General features: G+C 37.0%; 1 protein-coding gene across 1 annotated transcript in view; it reads right to left on the reverse strand.

Annotated features, from left to right (window-relative positions):
* Nucleotides 1–22,803, reverse strand: part of LOC120542366 (metal transporter CNNM1) — an 87,323-nt gene that overhangs the window by 20,251 nt on the left and 44,269 nt on the right. Inside the window, exons 4-6 of the mRNA XM_039774772.1 lie at nucleotides 12,314–12,483; nucleotides 8,871–8,970; nucleotides 5,637–5,782 (exon numbers count right to left, since the gene is read on the reverse strand). Of these exons, the coding sequence (XP_039630706.1) occupies nucleotides 5,637–5,782; nucleotides 8,871–8,970; nucleotides 12,314–12,483 (416 nt within the window). The remainder of the gene's footprint in view (nucleotides 1–5,636; nucleotides 5,783–8,870; nucleotides 8,971–12,313; nucleotides 12,484–22,803) is intronic.

A 22,803-nucleotide genomic window follows, 5' to 3' on the forward strand; every position in this document is an offset into this window, starting at 1 on the left:
AAAGATATTCAGTTTGCTGTAAGCATGCAAATTATATATGTATATATTTTTTTCTTAAAAATCTTTACTAGGCTTATGAACAATAAGGAAATTCAATTTAATACACTTCACTTACAATGCTTATTTAATATCTTCCCTTATTTCTCACATCCAACAACCATCACTCTCCTCCTCTCATCCTGGTAGAGAAGTCCGGAAGTAGCCGTTTCTATTTTGAAGATTAGCTTTCCACTCACTGCCCTAACATATAAAGATTAGGCCATTTTTCCCCAGTGTTTGGAAACTTAAAACTTTGATATTCAGTGCTTTTAAGAATACGTCTTCACCTTTAGCTGTGGTGTTTCTGCATTAAGGGACAATGGGACACAGCCCCACCAGATATTGTGGAAAAAAAATAATAATCTTACCTCCATATGCCCAATATAATTACTTACCTAGAAAAACATTGCTTCTTGTAGTGTGTGAAATTGTCTTTGTGCCGGGTGATACAAGCCTGTTTGCGGCTGAGGGGCTGAACAGTTGACCCTACACTGTTTTTTACACCCTTGAGTGTGGGATGAGTGTTAAAGGTCATCACCCATATTAAAATGAAGACTGCCTTTTGAGGTCATGCAGCACTGATGAGGCACTAGAAGGTCTAGCACCATTTGTTCCCTTAATGCTATCCAAGTTAATTTAAAAAAGGAGATCAATATCAAGAACACATTGCTCACAAGACATTATGTTGTACTTTGATTTTTAAATTTTCTCCCACCATTGAGGAGGACCGAGCTAAATTTGAAAAAGCCACAGAGAAAGTTTACGTTTGATCCTTCCACTTTGTACAAAAGAAGCCAATAGTATGTTCTTCCTGTTTCAAAGAAGTGTAGCATTCTGGTGCAGAAAGAACAGGTACGGTATACATGTAGAAAATTATTAATTTTCCAGGTGTTTATTAGTTTCACAGTGATTAGAAAACATCTCTCACAATGTGTGTAATTTGAGCCATGCAGTGTGCGAATTTTGTACATTCTTTCCATTTTATTGTTTCTTGTCCTTCTTAACCTCAAAGCTGTTTGATTCTAAACTTGAGATGTTGCCTTCTCAGTTCATACAGTTCATAGTCAAAATATTTTCCTGAACAGTGAGTGGTTGCGAGGCTATTGACCTGGTTAACTTTTAAGTCTATGGGTGTATTTTCTCAGATTATTACCATGTTCAGAGGGTATTGCAATGCTCTGATACCATTCGAGACAGACCATGCATTAGCATACTGTTGTTTGACTGATGTAAACTTGCATGTTTTGCTAGTTAAAATTCAAAAAGGAAAGAAATGCATGAATTACTTCTACGTCACAATTGACAGGAATTATGGTAAATTAAGGTGAGGTCTATAGTAAATTTTGAAATTTTAATCAGTTATGTAACAGTCAATTTTTACTATATATACATATATATATATTATATAGAGAGAGTCTCTTTATGTATATCAGTCTCTCTTTTCATAGTTTTCCATATTCATAGAGAATGAGTAATACTATACAGTGTGTGATTCACTCCAGAATCCACAAGCCACCAACTAATACAACTGAGAGTCCACTAATGCCAAATCTCCTTCTGTCTAAGATCTCTCAATATATTTCTTTTTACAAAAAATAGTCTATCGAAGAAGTCAAAGAACTTTGTAAAATCATATTAATTCTCCTTTACAGTAACTATGAAATATTTAAAAGGAAACTCCTATAATAATAATAATAATAATTTTAATTATAATAATGATAATAATACATTTAGACTTCATTACATTTTCTAAGTTTTATTTGTTACTGTAAATTTATTTGAAAGCGAGCAACTCAGAATGAGATACTTGCAGGATCTAATATACATATCAATCCAATTCAAGTCAGAGGATCTCAGAGCATGTAGTTAACATAACATACACATCTTAGGGATATTGGTGGAAAAACCAGAGAACACAGTGACAAACCCATATAGACAACACAATATAATTTAATAACATCTGATACTTAAGAGTTGTTTATTTGATTTTTTTATATTATATCCACTGTGATTAACCAGTTATGTAGTCTGATTTTCCAAAAAGTGCTTTTCATTTATTCATACCACATCCCCTAAGATGTGCTGGGTTATTTGATTGGTGATTCCAAATTCAACCTGTGTGAGTGCGATGGTGGAAAATAAAGTATATGAAACTTAAAGGACCACATTAGGAACCTAATAGCAATTAGGCAAAATAAAAATTGGATTATTCCAATTGGCTACAACTAGCACATCAAGTTAGCCACAGGGTAAGTGAGTAACCATGATTAGGTGTCTCACACGTCAAAATTTTGTTTCAGGTCACTAACTCAAACTTAGCCTAATTATCTGCACTCAGCAGCACAGCAGTTGAGAATGACACTAAGAACATGCTAATAATTGAAATTTTCATTGTGCATAATGCTAAAATTATGTAAATCCAGCAGTTAAAGTAAAATACCACCCAGGTGCCATGGTTGCTGATAAATTGGCTAAACTGGACTTCTTGGCCAATGATAAAGTGTTCATCTAATTTGTACATGTCAGAGCTAACAATATTGTTTTGTAACAATCTGGGGTATTAAAACGGAACTTCATATTTTTATGCAACAAACTTAACAGAAATTTTTCAAACATTTGGGACCTTTTGTATAACACCGTGTGTAGCATTCACATTAAAACATGGCGTACAGGCAAAAAAGGAAATGTGTGTAAGCACAAAAAAAATTCAGATGCATAAAACCATGCATAAGTCAAATTTCCACGCATTTCCGCTCCATAAATCCCGGTTAGTGTGAAATGTAACACACGTGCATGCACCTGCCGCCCCACCCTGACTCCTCCCATAATTTTGAATATTTTAATATATAAATCAATATAAATATCACCTTCCATTCAGTGTTTGGTTAGGTGGCAATGGCAAAAGCATGTGAAATAAAGAAGAATTTCAGTGAATGCGAAGTGGAGGCAAGGAAAAACTATTTGTTGGATTAAGCAGTGGTATAAGCAACAAAAGCGTGGCAGAGACACTTGAAAGTTCAAGTTCAGAAAGTCGCACAGTGCCCGAAATAAAAAAAAGAAGTGATCAGATGTCAAAGTCAACATGAAAAGGCGAGTTCCAGCCCATCGTTTGTTTATTCTGTTTCAGACAGTATTACAAAACCTGACCCCCTGTGCAATAATGAGGCAGTGATTATGCTACTGTGCTGAGCTCATCTCTGGGTGTTCGCTGCACACACACATCTGCCTCAGAAACTAATGGGTGATCATCTGGCTGTGTGCAGACGGATGCTGTTCTAAATCACAAAATGCAATAGTGGATGCTGTAAAAGATGTTGCCAATGAACCAAGGAATTAGGGGCTGTACTATGTGATATTGACTACAAATTAAATGAATTGGTTAAAAAATAAATGCTGCATCTGATTACCTGTTTTTTTTTACATTCTGATAATTACATTCAAACAAACTTGTAACGCTTTCCGAATTGAGTGATCATTTGTTGGGTCAGGGTCAGGTTCATCATACAGTTTCTCTTCAGGTATGGGCTCTTCAGTTATTGTCTGCCGCATTATATAAGCAGCACGCTACAAGCTTGCACAATGCAACATACTTTCTGTGCACTATAGAGCAACACATTAATAGAGTAGAAATGCTTTCTATTTACATAAACAAATTAATTCTCTGAAGACGCCTTTATAGTGTAGCAGTGGTACCGAGCGTCAGAACAGATTGATTCTCTGCTCTTTATCCTAAAAAGGACTGCTTGCCTTTTACTGCACTAGTTGGACAAAGTACTTGAAACTATGTGGAGCTGCCGTTTTTATAGGCACTCCTGCTATGTATGATGTAATGCCAGCTCATTCTTTTGGTGATTCATCCCTGGCTGGTGTATCTTGTCCAGCGCTCTTGCAAAAGCAATGTGGGTACAGGTGACCACTCCAATTACATTTGGAAAACTGGACGTTGCTGCGGATTGCACTTTGATGTTTCTCAGCTCAACCAAAGTATAAGGAAATCTTAAATACTGTATCTGAATGACAAGCAGATAATACCATCCTACACAGAATACCATCCTGAATAGACCCTGCAAAGGAGCAGGTACAGCACAATTCCGTAAAATGTGCCTTTGTAAAGCTGGTGCCAGTTCAGCACACAGCTCCGAGAGGATAGCTCTTGTAAATCGAAATAGACTTAGAAGCCATTTATCATTGTCTCTAAATATGTGCTCTCTTCTAATTCTTCCATTTGCAATGTCTTCTAACAATGCTCAAGCAGCTATGGTAGTTGGAATAGTTTGGCCATTCTGTGTACCATTATATTGTTACAGAATGATTACAACCAAGTAAATTAAATTTGTAAATGATATTCAATCAGTTTCAGTATATTTGATAAAACCCACATCATAGAAAAGCAAACCACAGAAACAGTAGCACTGCTTTGACGCTGGGTGCCACCAGTTTGCAAAACCAAACAGAAACTTACGTATGCACAGTCTGAGGCTGTCGTGAAAATGAGTGTGGCTTTACGGCAAGTTTAGTTTTTATACATCTTGAAGTAAGTGCGGTAACAGGCATATGCAACATTTTTGTTCATATGTGCCATTCATGCATGAGGCCCCTGGTCCCAGGGGGATCATCTGAACACATTGTGTTGTCTTTACTGCTGATTAGACCCCTGGTGTACAAATAAAAGCATAACCTCTGGTAATAATTGGGGTGATTATTCTAAAACATGGAAGCAAAACTACCTGGATGAATAATCAGAGCCCCACATAGGTTGCTGCCTTGTAAATCACAGACTGTCTTTTATGTCACCTGTTTTACCTCTTTAGCTGCTACCCAAATGCCATTTTGTGGGCCATGCAAAAAAACTAAGCCATGTAACAAAATGAAAAACAATTGATAACCAAACGATAATGAGTATAATTAGACCAAGAATCAACTCTAGCCCTTAAGTACTTACTCTGGTTTCCAGTTAAACACAAACTGATTTAAAAAACATTCTTCTTACAAAGAAACCTTTAAATGGCCTAGGTCTAACTTGCTTATCTGTATTTGTCATACAAACCAAAGCATGCAATTAGATCTCAAGATGGCACTCTACTAAGATTCCAGAGATAAATAAAACAACAGTGGGATTCAAGCTTTTAGCTGTGGGGTCTGCAATCTGTTGAATGATCTGCTTGTATCAGCAGTCTCAACCTTGAAATGCAGACTAGAGACTCACTACTTAGGTTTGATAAATCTCTGTTTGTCCCCATTGTGAAATTGGGCAAATATTAAACAGAATTTAATAAAATTGACACATGAAAGATTTCAGGTACAAAAGGACTGCTAGGAATTGGCATTTGGAGGTTGTTTTCCCAATAACAGGTAAATGTATACAGTATGTCTTATTAGTTATTTATTATATTTTATTCACTTTGCTTTGTGGTGTCTGGCATGCAGCATATTGAATTTAAGTACATACAATTTTAAACAAAGGAAGTATGGTTTAGTACTGTCCCACCCACCTGTTTCCACTAGGAGTGACAGTGGAGTTGAAGGGTTAGGAGAAAAGACGAGATCATACGTCAATAAGGCTGGAGTGAGAAGATAAACAGTGAAAATATCCTTACCTTTATAATCTGTAGGTCTGTAAGTTGCCGAACAGAGTAATCTGGCACATATGCGTTATTGGTGGTATTCAGCTGGCTCATACTGCCACCATAGGTTAATGAGTCAGAACGGTTAAGACCACTACTTCGGGAAGGTGACCTGTGGACTGGACCCAGCAGCCCAAAAAAAGATATAAATGCACTTTGAATACTCATTACTCGCAGATTAATGTGTAGCTTATAACATGTGCTAATTCAAAAAACTCCAAGATTACACAAAAAATTAACTGGATCAAAACAGTCCTGAATTGGATTCAGTTGACATAGTATTCTAGTCCTTTAGAGGACAATTAAAAATACTAATTGAAAGTTAGGTTAACTAATTTAAAAGTTTAAATATAATTCAAGGACTTTTATGCTCCAACCTTATAATGTAATAGGAAGAGCACATGTGACAAACTACATGTAATTCTTTTCACTCTAACTCAAAAATGACATAACAGCACTAGAAGCTGTGCACAGAACAAGCAAGTATATCCAGTAACTATTTTCTTACTCTAACAAGGATTGTATACAGAGAATACCACATGTCACAGACAACACGGGATCAATGGTTTCTTACCTCGCTGGGATGTCTTTATAGTGAAGAGACATGAATGGACAGGCATCCTGGCCAATTTGGTTGCCTTTGCCAGCCAGAAGGCCATGATAACAGAAAGACAGAGGGACTCAAACAGAGGACTACCTCCCCATGCCATGTATTCCCCTGATACGCAGGGCAACATAGGATCTGTAGTCCTGATGAACAGCCCTGCAGAGTTACTTGGGTGCCACCACGGGGAGCAGGTTGCAGGGAAAGGCAACTGCAAACAAATTGGTCAGGATGACGATCCTTTCATGTCCCTCTATTATAATGGTGTCCCATCCAAAACAGGAATCAACCTGTGTTGTCTGTGATTCACATAAGGATCTCCCTGTTAAGCTTATGTGATGTTGTGCTTCCATCTCAAAGAGGATAAGGATCCACACCGGGAAGAAGATTCCATGCTTCAGGGACAGTATATTTTCAAGCAAGGCAGACACGCTGATTGTAATTTACTGGATTCTGGAACCAAGGAGGCACATGCTCCAATAAAGGAGGATTGGGACAGGAATGCGGTAGGGCATAAAACAAAGAAACAAACTAAGGTGTAACCCCAATCTTTTCATATTTCTTCAGAAAAATGTGATATTTTTGCTTATATTCTATTCTATCAGCTTATAGTTACATACTATGTGCTCTTTTATGTAGTGGTGTGTTGAGGTAGCAACATGAGAACTGGAGATGACAACCTATTTAAAAGTTAATCAGGTCTGTTCGGAAGCCTTGCCTGAGCTGGATGTTGGCTAAAGAAATTGTTATCATCAACAATAACTCACACCACTTGCATGACAAACTGGTGAACCCGTGGCATCATTAGCACAAGGCCAATTCTACGATAGTGCCCCAGGAAGCACCATCAGAGGTCTTTTTTTTTTTTTTGCTAGCTGCCATGAGGTATCCCCTGGGTAAACAATACTTTTGTGCCATTTTATTCTGTTAATATAAATATATGGAAGTTTATTTACTTTACCCTTTTGACTTGAGGTTTTGCTTATATCTGACTACTTTTAAGATGTGAGGGCTCCTGTAAAGCTGCAATTCCCCCTTAGGATTAGAAAAGTATATACAAAATTTACAAAATATACACAAACAAATATGCAAAATGTTTTGGGCTCCAAACAATCAAAATTTGAGGGAGCGTCCTGTTCCATAACCAAAACAGATTGCATGACCATTGACATCTCCAAAATGATTTTCTGTTTAACGGTAGGTTCAATGCATATTGCTGCACCTGTAAAATTTATTTCTTATCTATGGTTCTGATGGATGTATGGATAATGTGAACTACAGATACAAGAGCTGTGACTTATAATCAATAGACACTGAGCCCACCCTGGTGTTATCCAATAACAAACAAAGGTTGGAAATGTTTAAATATATATTATGGATGCCTCAGCACAGGTTGGGGAGTACTTTCTTAGTTGAGATTGCTAAAGGAGCATTTGGGGAGAAGATATACCTGAAACATGTCTCTTATAAGAGTCTTTAAGCAACTATTTAGAGTATAATAAATAAGACTGACATAATCGAATGACAGCCTACAATGGCACATTGTACCTGCACCTTTAATGCTGTCATTTCCTTTTTTATCTGTGCTTTATTTTACAGCAGTCGGCAAGAAAGGCAGTCATTGGCTCACTGATGTACTCCCCTTATTTAACATCTGATCAAGAGAAAAAAAGGCTTAAATCAGAGCACATGTTGACAAAGTACAGACGACTCATGAAAGCTTTTATGTTCAATGTGGTTTTCATAAGTTAAAAGCTCGTCAGTTCTGGCAGAGATCATTCTGATAGGGAGCAGAATACATCTGATTTGTACTTCCAAAAGTTCTACATTTTTAATCAGACTTTTGAAATGTTGGATCGCTCATAAGAGTTTTCTCTTTACTTGTAATACATCACACACCAAGTCTAAACTTTGATCTCAATTTTGATACTCTAGAATATATAATAATCAAAAAATGATACTTTAACAAATACAGGCAACTCAATTATTTCCTGATGACCCTTTGTGTTCTTTTTGTTCAAGGGAATATGAAAGTAACTCCTGCGTTTCGTCATGACATACTTTAACAGCTGAAGAGTGTTTTTGGTAATAAAGGGATCCTAGCGGTAAAAACTGGTGAAGACCCCAAGGTTAAATGCTCAGTAATAGCCTCACAATAATCAGCTGGAGCTGTTAGTGTATTAAAATCTATGTTTAGACTCATACTCGGGTATATTAGGAGATGCTGCGAATCTTCATGGTAGGAACTATTTGTACCTAAAACAAATAAAACTTGATTTTTAGTTCTTGTCCCGAAGACATTCAAGGGAGTCATCATTGGACAAAATTTTCATATCTTGAACTCTTTATTTACTGAGTGTTACAATTGTGACTTTGGCCTTTCAAAAGTGCAAAAGAAAATAGAAAATAAATTGTGGATGATGGAACAGCAAGCTGTCTAACCTGATGCAGTGTAAAAACTTTATAAACTAAGGCCCAGTGGAGTTGACTGTTTCTGTTGTGTTTTTTAAAGGTACAATGCTTTGTGTCAACCTCATGCTACTCATTTTGTACCTTTCCTTGCACCTTACATTTAAAATATATAACAATTCTGCCAAAAATACCTGAAGATAAGCTGGTCATAATAGCAGGCACTCCATAATATGTAAATGCGCCATTTTCAAATCTCAGAGCTTCTTTTCCGATTTCAACTTCCACACGTCCCTTGAAAGCAAAGTCAATGACATAATAAACAGTTCAAGGCCTTTAATCCATTTATTTTGTGGATACTTGTACATAGTAAGTATCTTAGTATCATTAATATGAAAACTGATTTGTTCAGACAGTCAGAAAATAAATAACAAAGAAGTAGAGCGTACTTTCCAGCGTCATGACACCTTATCAAATCAATTAGGCAGCATGTTATCACAGATGAATTCGGAGAGATGAAAAATGCAGACAACTGCGTAATACTGGAAAGAAATAGACAGAGCTTGTGCAAATACAAATCATCTGTCTGATTACCAAACCTAAAGTACAGTACTAAACATCAGGTGTACTCTAGTTGTCCTCCCAAATAACCTACTAATGTTTCTTTAATTTTGGGTTTTCTGGTCTAGCATTACTTATAGCAGCTCACTGGAATACTGTCTGGTTCTGTTGTTGAATATATATATATATATATATATATATATATAGAGAGAGAGAGAGAGGGTCATTTATAATTAAATATTGAAGACAAAGAGGGTTCGAATGTGTTTTTAGGAATCTATCTTACAAATGTTTGCTCAGGATCAAGAATCCAAACCTTAAAACTCCTGGCCTAGAAAAATATTTGTCTTTTGCCATCCTCATTAGTTTGGGGGCTCTGATATATTCATGTACTTGCCATGTATTGTGTGACTCATGCTGACACAATAGTCTTGTGCTACAAGCAAGTAATTCAGAACATGTGGGAATCATCTGAATACATTTCATTTTTTCTCAGTCACTTTAGCATTCAAATGCCTGTAGGGAATGTTTATTCCATGTAGATGGGTAGCTAAAATTTAAGTTTAAAGTAAAACAAGTTCTTGCTGAGTAGTGGCCTAATGCAAGTAAAGCATTATAATAAATTCATTCTTGTTATTATTATTTCAGTATTCGTTATCAACAGGCATTCCATTTATTTTAACTTGTTTAATTTATACAAAAAAACCCATTAAAGCTTGTACAGACTTTCAGTTACCATCTTTGTGTTTATTTCATTATGAATTTATTTTTGTGATCATGTCTGGGCCCAAGCACTGTGAAATAATTATGTTTGCCTTTGTGTCTCTGCTTTGCTTGCAGTAGAATATTTATCCATTTATATTTAATTGATTTATTTGTTAATAAAACTAATGTTCATGTAGACTCTTTTTCCTGTAGTTATTAATTTACTGTGAAAGGTAACATTAGATTAATATTTCTCATTAGCTTCTAGTTTAATAAAAAAAAAACACTTTGTGTGTAAAACTGCATGAGCAGCAATTCAAAAAGCTCATCCTACATCTTGACATTCAAGAAGGGAGCTTGGTTGGGACATACCAGTCCTGGATAGTCCAAAACAAAATGTATTGCGAGGTTAAGGGGTCTGCTGGTAAGACAAATGGAATGCTAGTAAATTCCAAGAGGACCTTTAGCCACAGTGTTAACTTTCCAAATGCTCACTCAGAAAAAGAGTTTGAAGTAGTTTAAGAAAGAATCAAGATTAAGTAGGTACTTCATGGGCAAAAAAACAAAGTGTTTAGTGCAAAGCAGTGTGGTAAGACTATCCATTCTTTGTTCATTGTCTTTATGTGTTCTCTCCATTTAACTTTTGGCCAAGTAAGTGGGTGTCTTATTATGATAGCAACTTTCTACTGACTTCCAGCATTTGACAAGGTGTGTCTCCTTCCATATCTTGTTTAATAAGCCATTATGTCTTTCTACTGGATGATTGTGCTTTTCCACAGAGGCTGGCTGCAGACAAAACAAAAAAACAAAACTTATTCTACGATGTTGTAGTTGACGTTTGTATAAAGTCTGCATGTGAATCCGTAATGTGTTTCATTAGTAATGAAATTCAGAACATGTGGGATTCATCATGGAGAATCCACTGCATCCACTGAACAGTATCATCTCCAGACAGAAGAGCAGCTTCAGTGACAGACTGCTGTCACTGTCCTGCTCCACTGACAGACTGAGGAGATCGGTCCTTCCCCACACTATGCGACTCTTCAATTCCACCCGTGGGATAAACGTTAACATTATACAAAGTTATTGTCTGTTATATCTGTCTTTGCACTCTCCACATTGCATTTTTTAACTTGCACTGCATTTTTATTTAATTTATCATTAAGCTGCTGCTGGAGTTTGTGAATTTCCCCTTGGGGATTAATAAAGTAACTATCTATCTATCTATCTATCTATCTATCTATCTATCTATCTATCTATCTATCTATCTATCTATCTATCTATCTATCTATCTATCTATCTAATGTGTATTAAATATAAAATTTGGTTTGTATCTTTTATAAATAACTCTAAATACAATTACTGAAACCATTCAGTGTGAAGATCACACTATTTCCTATATGTGTATGGGATTTTTCCATGAAGCTGTTTGCTATTCCCATTCTAAAGGCCTGTGCTAAGTGAATTAGTGACACATAATTGTCCTGCTGGGAATATGCATGTGTTATGTGAATGAAATTGAGATGGACTGGGTTATCCTGGGTTGATGACTACTTTATCTTAAATTCGGCTCATGTGAATGTCACCTAAAATCACGGCATTTCAACTGCTCCTTTCTGTGAGGTGCCATAACATATTTTTATAGTACATGTTCCTTATTTATGGAGTTTGCAGTTCAACAAAAAACCACTTGACAGTGAATTGCTTCTTGTGAAAACCAAGTACAGTAACTTGCAAGACTCGCTATGTTGACATCTTACCATTGTTTAGTTCAAGAGGTTGATTTTTTTCTTCTGTTTCATGGAAGCTTACTGACACCATTAAACATGCTTTAATGCTTTTGTTTTGCAGATATGGTTAAGTTATTCCAAAATGTATTATGAGCTGTTAGCATTGTCTATGTATGTGTGTGTGCTTTGGTCTTTAAAGCTTCAGGCTCTTCATTTGCACAAACTGTGTGATCCAGTGGTTCTCAACCTGTGGGGCGGGCTTCCCTAGGGGGGCGTGAAGTAACAAAAAGGGGGGGCGCGAGGATGTGAAAAAGAACAAACAAGAATCAAAAATATGAAAAATACATCTATTGAAACCAAAACAAATGAACTTAAAGTACATTCTGATACTAGAACAATAAATATAGTGTTAGATAAATGTCAATAAAAGTTAAGTAGGTATAATAAAATATGCATCTACATTTCAAAAAAACATTAGGGGGGGCGCGATTAAAACTATTAAGAAAACCCGGGTCGCAAATACTTAAAGGTTGAGAAACGCTGGTGAGATCATTTCAGATTTCAAACAACTCATGTTGGTCAGATACACAAGTAGGAATTTCACTATGCAAATCACAATGAATGTGCACTTGAACTTGTACCTGTAGCACTAGAACAAAGTAGTCTACTGGTTTGCCACGCTGGAACAAGAAATGCTCAGTAGATCTTTTATTCCTCTCATCAAACTTGAGATCCTGCACAACACTGGGATGTTTAAGAAGCCTCAGAAGGATTTTTTCAGAAATGTGGCATGGCTTGAATGGCTCCACTTCTAAAAGACATAGGACAGGGAAAAACAAGGAATGAAAGAAGTACAACTATTTTAGATTGAAAGAAACATTAATGTGCTCAGTCAGAAATTATTTCAAAAAAGATCAGATCTACAGCATGTTTGTCATATAAAATTACATTTATCTAAACAGAAATATATTACACTTGTTGCACATGATAAATTTTTTCCACTAATGCAAAGAACTTGAAGCAAGTTGAGCATCTGATTCCAGATTTTTTTCCGTCAAGGCTTTTTGCTTGGGCATTAATTACACCAAAATAACTGACAAGATATTTTCACACTTGCCTGTATTGAAAATTGGAAGCAAATTATTGCCATTCTAATTAATCTTTTTTTTTCTTTTATGCTTCACACGGCTCTCATTTATTACAAATTTTTTGATATCTGACTCTATGCTTTCTTGTTACATATTAAGGTTTTCATGTTTATTTGAGTACTGCCATCAGCCTAAGCAGCAATACGTGCTTATATTTTGTTGGCGCTCCAGCGTAATTATCTTCTTATACTGCAGAAGAAGTCAGTATTGTACAAACAAACAAATCAAAGCACCTAATGCAAAACGTTTAAAACACAGCAATCAAAGCAATGATCTTTGATTACAGCGTTGGCATCTGCATGAGGACACAAGCTGAAACCAATCAGTGTCACAGTGGCATTCCCACCATCACAGATTCCACCTACCATGCAGACAAAAAAGCTAGCAATGAAGTTTCACAGGTGTTTCCAAGAACTTTTACAAAAAAAAAGATACTTTAAATAAAACAGGTTCTGCATGCCAGATAAAAAAAGTGGTTTAAGTTATGTCATGTGAGTACAGCATCAAGTAGACAACTGTAGGCTGTGTACTTTGTACCTTGATCCACTTTCCGAACTAAGGTGAAAATCCCTAAAGAGACCAGGTTTATAGTTCACAGAGTCTGTCTGAATTCTCGTCCTATAGTTCCGCTTTGTAAACTCTTGTGGAGAGCTGCGGCACATCGAGTGATTACTGTTGACAGTAGTTATTGTTGGCTCTTGCCTATAATAATAACAGACTGGAGTCCCTTTGCATTTTTCTGCACTTAACTGCAAATGTGCTTAAATATCTGCACACAAATCAAAATTCTAACCCACCATTTAATGATTCGGTTTGTAATTTTGGATAGCTCTCGGGTTGGTTTGAAAAAATTACTACATCCAAAAATATTTTTCTAATATGTTACTCCATGTAGTTTGTAGTGATGGCCAAGAAAAATCTTAATCTCATATTTCCATGTAGAACAGAGATTTAAAAAAAGTTTCTGATACAATATTAGCTAATGGTGACTTATGTTGGACAACTGCAAACAACATGGAAGCATACGTGAAAAAACCTCACACTACTTGTGTTGCATAATCCACATGTACTCTTTATTCTATGTTAATTAATATTGACTTATGTTTATCTTTTATTGTGTCTTCTATTTTTCTATTCATTTTGTAAAGCACTTTGAGCTACATTTTTTTGTATGAATATGTGCTATATAAATAAATGTTGATTGATTGATTGATTGACATGTGAAGTCATGCAGCAATGTGCTCACAAAGTCCCAAACACAAGTATTTTAACTACAATATTATTAAACGAGTCACTTCTGGAAAATGCTCTTGTGAACTAATATGGAATGTATTCAGACGTGCTGAGGGATCCATCTCCTCCACCTGAACATAAAGTTGGAGGGTAGTCCCTCAGAAGTGATGCCATTGAAGTTCTGACTCTTGAGGGTTCCACCCTCAAAACACAGTGAATGTAGCCTTGAGGCTCATATACACAATGCATTACAGTCTATATATAAAATACTAAGGGCTGTCTGTAACGCAAAAATGTGTGCACCCCTGGCCTGTGAAGCTTAATCTTGGACTCAATTGACAGCTTGTACCAGGATATGCACAGCACGACCAATGAATTTGGACATGCAGCTAACAGCTTTAAGTCCATGAGGTTTAAGTCCTTCTCATGGCAGGCACAAACATGGCCACAAGCATCCACTGACAGGAAGTACACAGGCACGTGCAGAACTGACAAGAAAAACTTTGAATCCTTTTCATGGCAAGCACAGACACGGATAACAGGAAATCCAAGGGCACATGTCCTATTACCAGAAAAGCACAGTGGCGAGCACCATGCGACATAGCTGACGCGAACACAACAGCTAGGCGATCCCACTTTGTGTCTAGCATGAAAACGGCCTCGGTGACAGAACATTACTATTACCTCAGCAGAGTGACTGGTCGTGCTGCATTTTGCAAGAGTGATCGGTCAGGTGAAGAAGTGCAGCAACGGTTGTTGACGCCAGCCTGAGTCATCGCACAAGTCAGACACTCCAAAACCAGTCCAAAATGAAGTCCTGGATGCTGTTAGCTGATGAAAAACATTGCAGCACCATCAATACCATGGCCTGAGTTACATTTCTAGCCGCTCACTGTGAAGCCACAGAACTCCACCGCACATGCAGCCTTATAGTGATGTTTGTTTAGATGAACATTACTTGGGAAAGTTGGATCACCTGTGTGCTCAAGGTGGCGCACTATTTTTTCAGGGACAAAAAAATAACCACTGTGTTGCCAAAATGTAACACTGCTCCTTACACCACCACAAGCATTAAAAGACATTATAACTTCCACAAGAAGTGCAAAAGAAGCTTTTCAAACACACAGCCAGTATCAACAGCTCCTTATCTTTTGCATCCATAGGAGTCTCTGTTACTGCTCTCCCACAACACTTGCCCTATGAGTTCAAAATGAATACATAATCAGGTTTGTCATTATATTGATGTAGTACACCCCTTTCAATTCCTTTTTATTTGAAGACCAGAGATCCACATGTTCCACTAGTTAAATAATATGTACATAAAACAATATTCTTGAAATGTATTTTTGCAAGCCTTTAGTTCCAGACATCAACGGTGATTCACTGTTTATTAGGAAATAAACAGATTATTTTTGTAATCATGTAGTTATCTACAGGTATTTGATGGTACTGGTTACAATGATTGCATACTCATCCTGATTTGAAGAAACAACCTCTAAACATGTCCCAATTTACAGAATAAAAATAATCCTGCATTTTGTCCTCTGCGTCGTTATTCTGGCCCTTTACAATTCAGTTTCTGCTTGCAAGATGGAAGCAGGAGTGTTGAGAGCTGGTCTTACTGACATAGGTGAGGGCTGGGTAGTGGGCAATAAGTGTTTGCCTTCAGGCACAAAGGTCCCAAGACAGAAATCCCTTTCTTAATGTCAGCAAAACCAAGGATATGGTCATCAACATAAGGTAGCAGTAGAGACTCCACACCCTCATTGACATCACTGGCAATGCTTAGAGAGAGTCAACTGCTTTCAGTTTCTTGGAATACCTCCATTGTATAACACAACATACCTCCACAATAGACAAGAAGGTTCACAAACACCTTTACTTCCTTAGATATCTAAGATATGCCTGGAAGTCTCCATCTGTGCTCTACAGACCTCTACAGGTGTTTAGCGGAATCTATACAGTACTGGCTGCATAACATCTTGATATGACATCTCATAAACTCAGAATTGCAAACACCCAGTAAGGGCAGTGTAGGTGACACAAAATATTACTGGGTCATAGGTCCCTTCTCTTTAGAACATTTAACATTATTAGAAAGGCAAAAGTGTTCGAAGACCTTCTAGCGTATAGGCCACTAAATTCAAAGACAGTTTTGTCTCCCCACTCGTTAAGGTAACTTGACAGACACTCATACCTAAACCTACTGCACATGATGGATATATACTGTATGTTTTCTTCAATGTGTAATGTGGTATTCATCTCCTTTTTGTCTGTTGTTGGTGCTATACTACAGTCACTAACTTGTGAGTGACATACAAGTAAGAGTTTCATTGTACTGTGCATTCACTGCATGAAGTCCAATGAAACATTTCCAGCAAGTTAATAGTCATTTTAATTACTGAATTAAGCATTATATGTAATTTTGTGTGTGTGTTTTAAAATGCTTCATGTACATATTGTCACAATAGGCATATTTATTTGCATATTTTAATTTAGGCTATATCTGCAAATGGTTTAAATGGGACTAAAAAATGGAAGATGCACACATCAAGCATCCAGACCAAATACTAGATAGCATGTTGAAGAATCCCCTTAGAAAAAATATTTCTTGAAAACAAGCTTTGAAAAAGTATATGATGTAATTAATTGACCAAAACAGTCTAGTAACACAAAAAGTGTGCTTTGTATAAAAACGTCTGATGAGGAAAACTGCTACTCTATTACATAGTTGCTCTTTATTAAAAATGATACAGTATGTGCAATGAGAATGAATATATTAGACGTGTATTCTCTGATGGTTTAAGATAAAATGTACTATTAAAAATATATGCAACTATTAAGAGTACTCTTTTATTGCTGAGCCAATGAAGAACAATAAATCTAAATGCTTATGATTTTCACCAAGAGGAAATAATTCTCACTTCAGATTGAGTCCTTACCTGCAATAATTTGTCTGGATGTATTCACCTAGTACAAAATGATATTAGAATTGCATCATTCAGCCATTTTTTGACTGTGTCAGGGGTTTAATTGGTTATATGCGTCAACAGGGCTGAACAAAGAGAATCACAGGAGAAGTTTGTATAAATTCACACATCCATCTGCTTTATTCACAGCTACAAAATCACTGCAGAAAATTTGCAGTCCCCGACTTAATCTGTCTACCTTTCCACCCTCTGACAATTCTACACCCTGACCAACTAAAGGACTCTACCAGTTTTTACAGTCCATTCTTGTGGTGACCACAAGCACTGGAAAGCTCAGTAAAAAGTAGTGCTTTGGATTGATGCCATTTTTGCCTTAACACAGCAACAGTTCTTAACGGATCCACTCCGCTGGGGTTTGTTTACATCTCTCAACCCTGTGGCTCGTAGCCGAGGTGGAGAAATCGTGAGAAATGGAAAGTCTTGCCTTTGTCTGTTCCTGCCTTCAGTTCTTTTGAATCTCTTGTATGTCAATTAAATGGACCTATGTTTACTATCATTGCTACTGCTTACCGGCCCCCTAAATGAAATAATGACTTTCTGAACGACTTTGCTGTTTTCCTTACACACTTATCTACTGTTTCAGCAAACATAATACTTCTGGGGGATTTCAATATACATATGAATAATATCCATCCATTTTCCAACCCGCTGAATCCAAACACAGGGTCACAGGGGTCTGCTGGAGCCAATCCCAGGCAGGGTGCCAACCCACCGCAGGACACACACAAACACACCAAGCACACACTAGGGCCAATTTAGAATCGCCAGTCCACCTAACCTGCATGTCTTTGGGAGGAAACCGGAGCGCCCAGGAGAACATTCAAACTCCACGCAGGGAGGACCCGGGAAGCGAACCCGGTTCTCCTAACTGTGAGGCAGCAGCGCTACTGCTGCGCAACCGTGCCGCCCATGGATAATATCAATGTCCCTATTACTAGAGACTTTACATCCTGCCTTGAGAGTTTTGGATTCCAGCAGCATACTGATGTTCCCACTCATTCCAAAGGACATATCTTGGACTTGATTTGCTGTTCTGGAGTTACCCTGCTTGATTGTACTGCAGATGAACTCCCCATAACTGATCACTTTCTTATTTCATTCAAAGTTAATCTTGCACTTTCCAACACTAAGCTTTCCCGTCTCATGTCTTTGTGTATCTTTCCTCTAGTATTGATTCCCTTATGGACATTGATAATTTTTCCACTCCTGAAGAACTGGTCTCACACTATAACACTGGACTTAATGGTATTCTTAACTCTGTCGCTCCATTAAAAACTAGATCTGTTTCTTTCTCCTTTCCTGCTCCCTGGTTCACGCCTGAACTTCGGGTTTTGAAAGCCAAAGGCAACTTGAACGGTTATATAAAAAAACTGGACTCTTTGTTCACAGAGATTTACAAAAACCATATACTTTATTACAAGGATTGTATTGCCCAAATTAAATCTTACTATTATACTCTCATTATTTCTTCCAATGAAGGAAACACTAAGTCATTGTTTTCACTACTTAACAATTTCACACAACCCCCGGATTCTTTACCTTCTCACCTTTACTCAACTGAATTTTGCAATTCCCTTCTGTCCTTTTTTAATTAAAAAATCCAGAAGATTCACCAGTCTCTCTGTACGGATTCCTCCAGTACTTCATTTGAAATTCACCCACCAACTCACTCATTTTCCTCTTTTCAGCTTCCTACTTTCTCAGAAATCTCAGATCTTGTCTGTAAGTCTAAACCATCCACCTGTCAACTGGACCCCCTCCCTACAGTTCTAGTCAAAGTCTGCCTCCCCTCTCTGATCCCCCTTATCTCTGCTATAATCCACTCTTCTCTCACTACTGGTACTGTTCCTTCGTCTTTTAAAACTGCTCCAATAACCCCAATACTGAAAAAACCTGGTGCCAATCTGACTAATTTCAGTAATTTTCTTCATATTTCTAATCTACCCTTCATTTCCAAAATTCTTGAAAAAAAATGGGCATTCAACTTCATTCTCATTTATCTCAAAATAATCTGTATGAACAGTTCCAGTCTGGTTTTCGTCCCCTCCAAAGTACAGAAACAGCACTTATAAAAATTACTAATGACCTCCTAATGGCAGCTGATTCTGGTTTAATTACTGGTCTCACCCTCCTTGATCTGAGTGCTGCCTTTGACACTATTTGTCACACTACTCTTCTCAATAGATTATCTTCGGTTGGCATTACCACACTCCACTAGATTAGTTCAGATCCTGCTTCTCAGGCCGCACTCAGTTTGTTCAGCTTAAAACTTTCACATCCCAACCCACCGCTGTTACTTCAGGTGTGCCTAAACTTAAAACTCATTTGTTTCAGACTGCTTTTTCTCTTTGGTTACAATTGCTCTGTCTGATTTTAACTTTTGTATTTTATGTTTGTTTATAATCTGTGTTTTGTCCATTGTTCGGTGTCCTTGAGTGTTTAGAAAGTCGCCTACAAATAAACATAATGTATTATTATTATTATTAAATGTGGTGTGCCCAGATTGGGACCCAACCCTTTTCTCTGTTTTAGTACTTCTTTTACAACTTCAAGTCACATCATTCAGAAACAGCAGGAACAAAGCAAGTGTCAACATGAACAGGAAACCAAAATCAAAACAATGAAACAATTAGGAGTACAAAAAATACAGCCCAAGGGATAATAATAATAATAACAACAATAATAATAATACATTTTATTTATATAGCACCTTTTCCATGCTCATAATTAGCAAAGCACAAGCTGAAGTGATTCTAGAATTCTAGGCTTCTCCATTTATACCAGAGGTAGAATTAAAAATGGCCCAGGTGTTAACTAAAATGTAAATCCTAACCTATCCTATTATAGTCAAAAACGTATTTATTTGCTTGTTTTTTGTTTTATTTTGATGAAAGAGTTTGTGTACTTAATAATAATCTGAATTGAAAAAACTGAATAATGTTTTGTATTTGTGTACCAGCTTTTCAACCAACTTAATCTGTTTTTGTGTTAACATTTTTGTATTTACAGGATAAAATGTATTTTGCTGGGAATCAGACTTCACATTTATGGACATTGAAGAGATGATCAAAATTATCCATTATGGATTGTTGTCTTACTTAGTTAGATTTTCCATTTATATACTAATAATTATTACTATTTTTTTTAATCTGTTCATTTCCAGACAGGTATACAGACCAAGCAGAAAACAAAACACGTCAAAATTCAACCAGAGGTCAAGAGTCACACAATCATTCAGAGGTCCACTGATTCTGGCAATCTTGTGGTGCCCCACACTACTCTGCATTCTGTGGGTGACAGGGCCTTCAGCTCTACAGTGCCAAGGCTTTGAAATTAGCTACCTAAATGAATTAGATCAGCCAACTCATTACATTCTTTAAAAAACAATTTCAAACTCATTTGTTCAGGAAGGCATTTAACTTGTCCTAACATTCTGACCCGTCTATAAGTTTACCTCTCTGTCCAGATGCTCAGGATAAATAATTTGTATTCAATGTTACATACAGTATAACCTGCAGTTGTTTCTGAAACTCTGTGAAGTGCCTTGTGCATGGGAAAAGCACTATATAAATAAAATGAATTATTATTATTATTATCGTCATCATCATCATTAATAATAATAATAATAATAATAATAATAATAATAAATAGTTTTTGTTTAATTACTTAGGCCAAAACACCACCACTTATTGAAAATGTATACAGTATATATATATATATATTCAATCCGACTTCTCATCAATCTTTATTCACCTAACTAGGCTGACCCGCCTTTTAAGGCGACCGACTTTTAAGTTGACCACTTCTTAAGGCAATTCAATATGTAGATCAATTTGATATTTTATACAAACTCATTAATTTGGTTATATTGCATTTGAGTGGTATTACTTTAATACTCGTAGTTTCTGTTATTTTTGTGATGAAATGTAACCTTTTTTTCTATATTGAGGTCGCCCTTTTAAACCCCCTGATATTTACTACAAGGTGAGGCATTTGTACTCCATCAACATTAATTATTTCCAGAGACATAATGTTGTCTATTTTTCCAGCGCATCGCGCACAAAAGCAAGGGAACGATGGGAGCACCAGAACTCTGCTCACATCATGTCGCGTCGTACCGCAAGCTGCAAGTAGTAAGTCTGTGATAAGCGGAATACCACTACGCTGTCCACTCACGGGACGGAAGGACAATCCCGACTACTTTTATATAGTAAGAAAGAAGAAGAAGATATCCAACAGTCTGGAGTAGAAAATCATCTTTTACCTGGAAAAACAAAACTACAAATCCCATCGTGCATTGCAAAATGGACGGGGCGTGTGTGAAACTCCGCGCCTGCGTAGCACTCACAGGACGGAAGGACAATCCCGACCGCTTTTATATAGAAGGATATTTGCAAAATGTCATGTTGAAATTTGAAGATCCCCAAAAGCACTGTTATCACGTGCACAACTTGCTTTTCATGTATCTACAGTTCTTTATAATAAGCACACAAAGTCAAAGAAATGAAACAAATTTGTGCCCATTGACAACACAGAGTGCACCTGTTCAGTAAGTACCCATCCATCCATCCATTTTCTAACCCGCTGAATCCGAAGACAGGGTCACGGGGGTCTGCTGGAGCCAATCCCAGCCAACACAGGGCACAAGGCAGGAACCAATCCTGGGCAGGGTGCCAACCCACCGCAGGACACACACAAACACACCAAGCACACACTAGGGCCAATTTAGAATCGCCAATCCACCTAACCCACATGTCTTTGGATTGTGGGAGGAAACCGGAGCGCCCGGAGGAAACCCACGCAGACACGGGGAGAACATGCAAACTCCACGCAGGGAGGACCCTGGAGGCGAACCCGGGTCTCCTAACTGCGAGGCAGCAGCGCTACCACTGCGCCACCGTGCCACCCTTCAGTAAGTACGTAATTATTTATTAATAATACTAATAAAACACATAATAATAATAATAATAAAACACATACTGGTGTTTTCTATAGTAACATTTAGAAGATAATCTAAGAATACAGTTGAGCTAAATACTGCCCAGTGAAATCTCGGCAATTTATTGTGACACAGTAATAATGTGCAGCTCCTCTCTGGAAGCTCAGCTGTCATTTGAGTAATTCTGACACATTATTCACCAGGATAAAATGACTCAGAGTTGTTTATGGTGACACATGCACGAGGACTAGCCCTCAGTTCTGTTTTCATATTGTTATTAAATTTAACTGCATCAACAGAAGAAGCAGGTTATGTAGTATAAGCGGCAAACCGATTTTGCATGTATGTCAGAACTTGCACTGAAAATGTCCATTAAAGGAAAAATTGATGAAAATGCATAAGGCTTTATTAATTACATACGTAATAGAAAAAAATGTCAAACTTATTAATAAAAAGACAATGAGAAGTCAAGCAAAATGACATCTTTCATTGGCTAACTGAACAGATTACAATATGGAAGCTTTTAAGGCAGTTAAGGCCTCTTCTCCACTACAATTTGCCTGAAGAAGGGGCCGGAGTTGCCTCGAAAGCTTGCCCATTGTAATCTGTTCAGTTAGCCAATAAAAAGTGTCATTTTGCTCGACTTCTCATTGCATCCATAATGGCTAACACAGTACAGCACCATACTACTATAGCAATAAAAAGACAAAACAGCAATATTATTGTACTTTAAATCACAATTGCAAATAATTAAAACTGCAATGAACCATGGTATGTACTGTACAGCAAGTTTCCTTATGTTTAAACATCTTATGGTTTTT

The sequence above is a fragment of the Polypterus senegalus genome, chromosome 1 (genome assembly GCF_016835505.1).
Source record: "Polypterus senegalus isolate Bchr_013 chromosome 1, ASM1683550v1, whole genome shotgun sequence".
NCBI classification, from domain to species: domain Eukaryota; kingdom Metazoa; phylum Chordata; class Cladistia; order Polypteriformes; family Polypteridae; genus Polypterus; species Polypterus senegalus.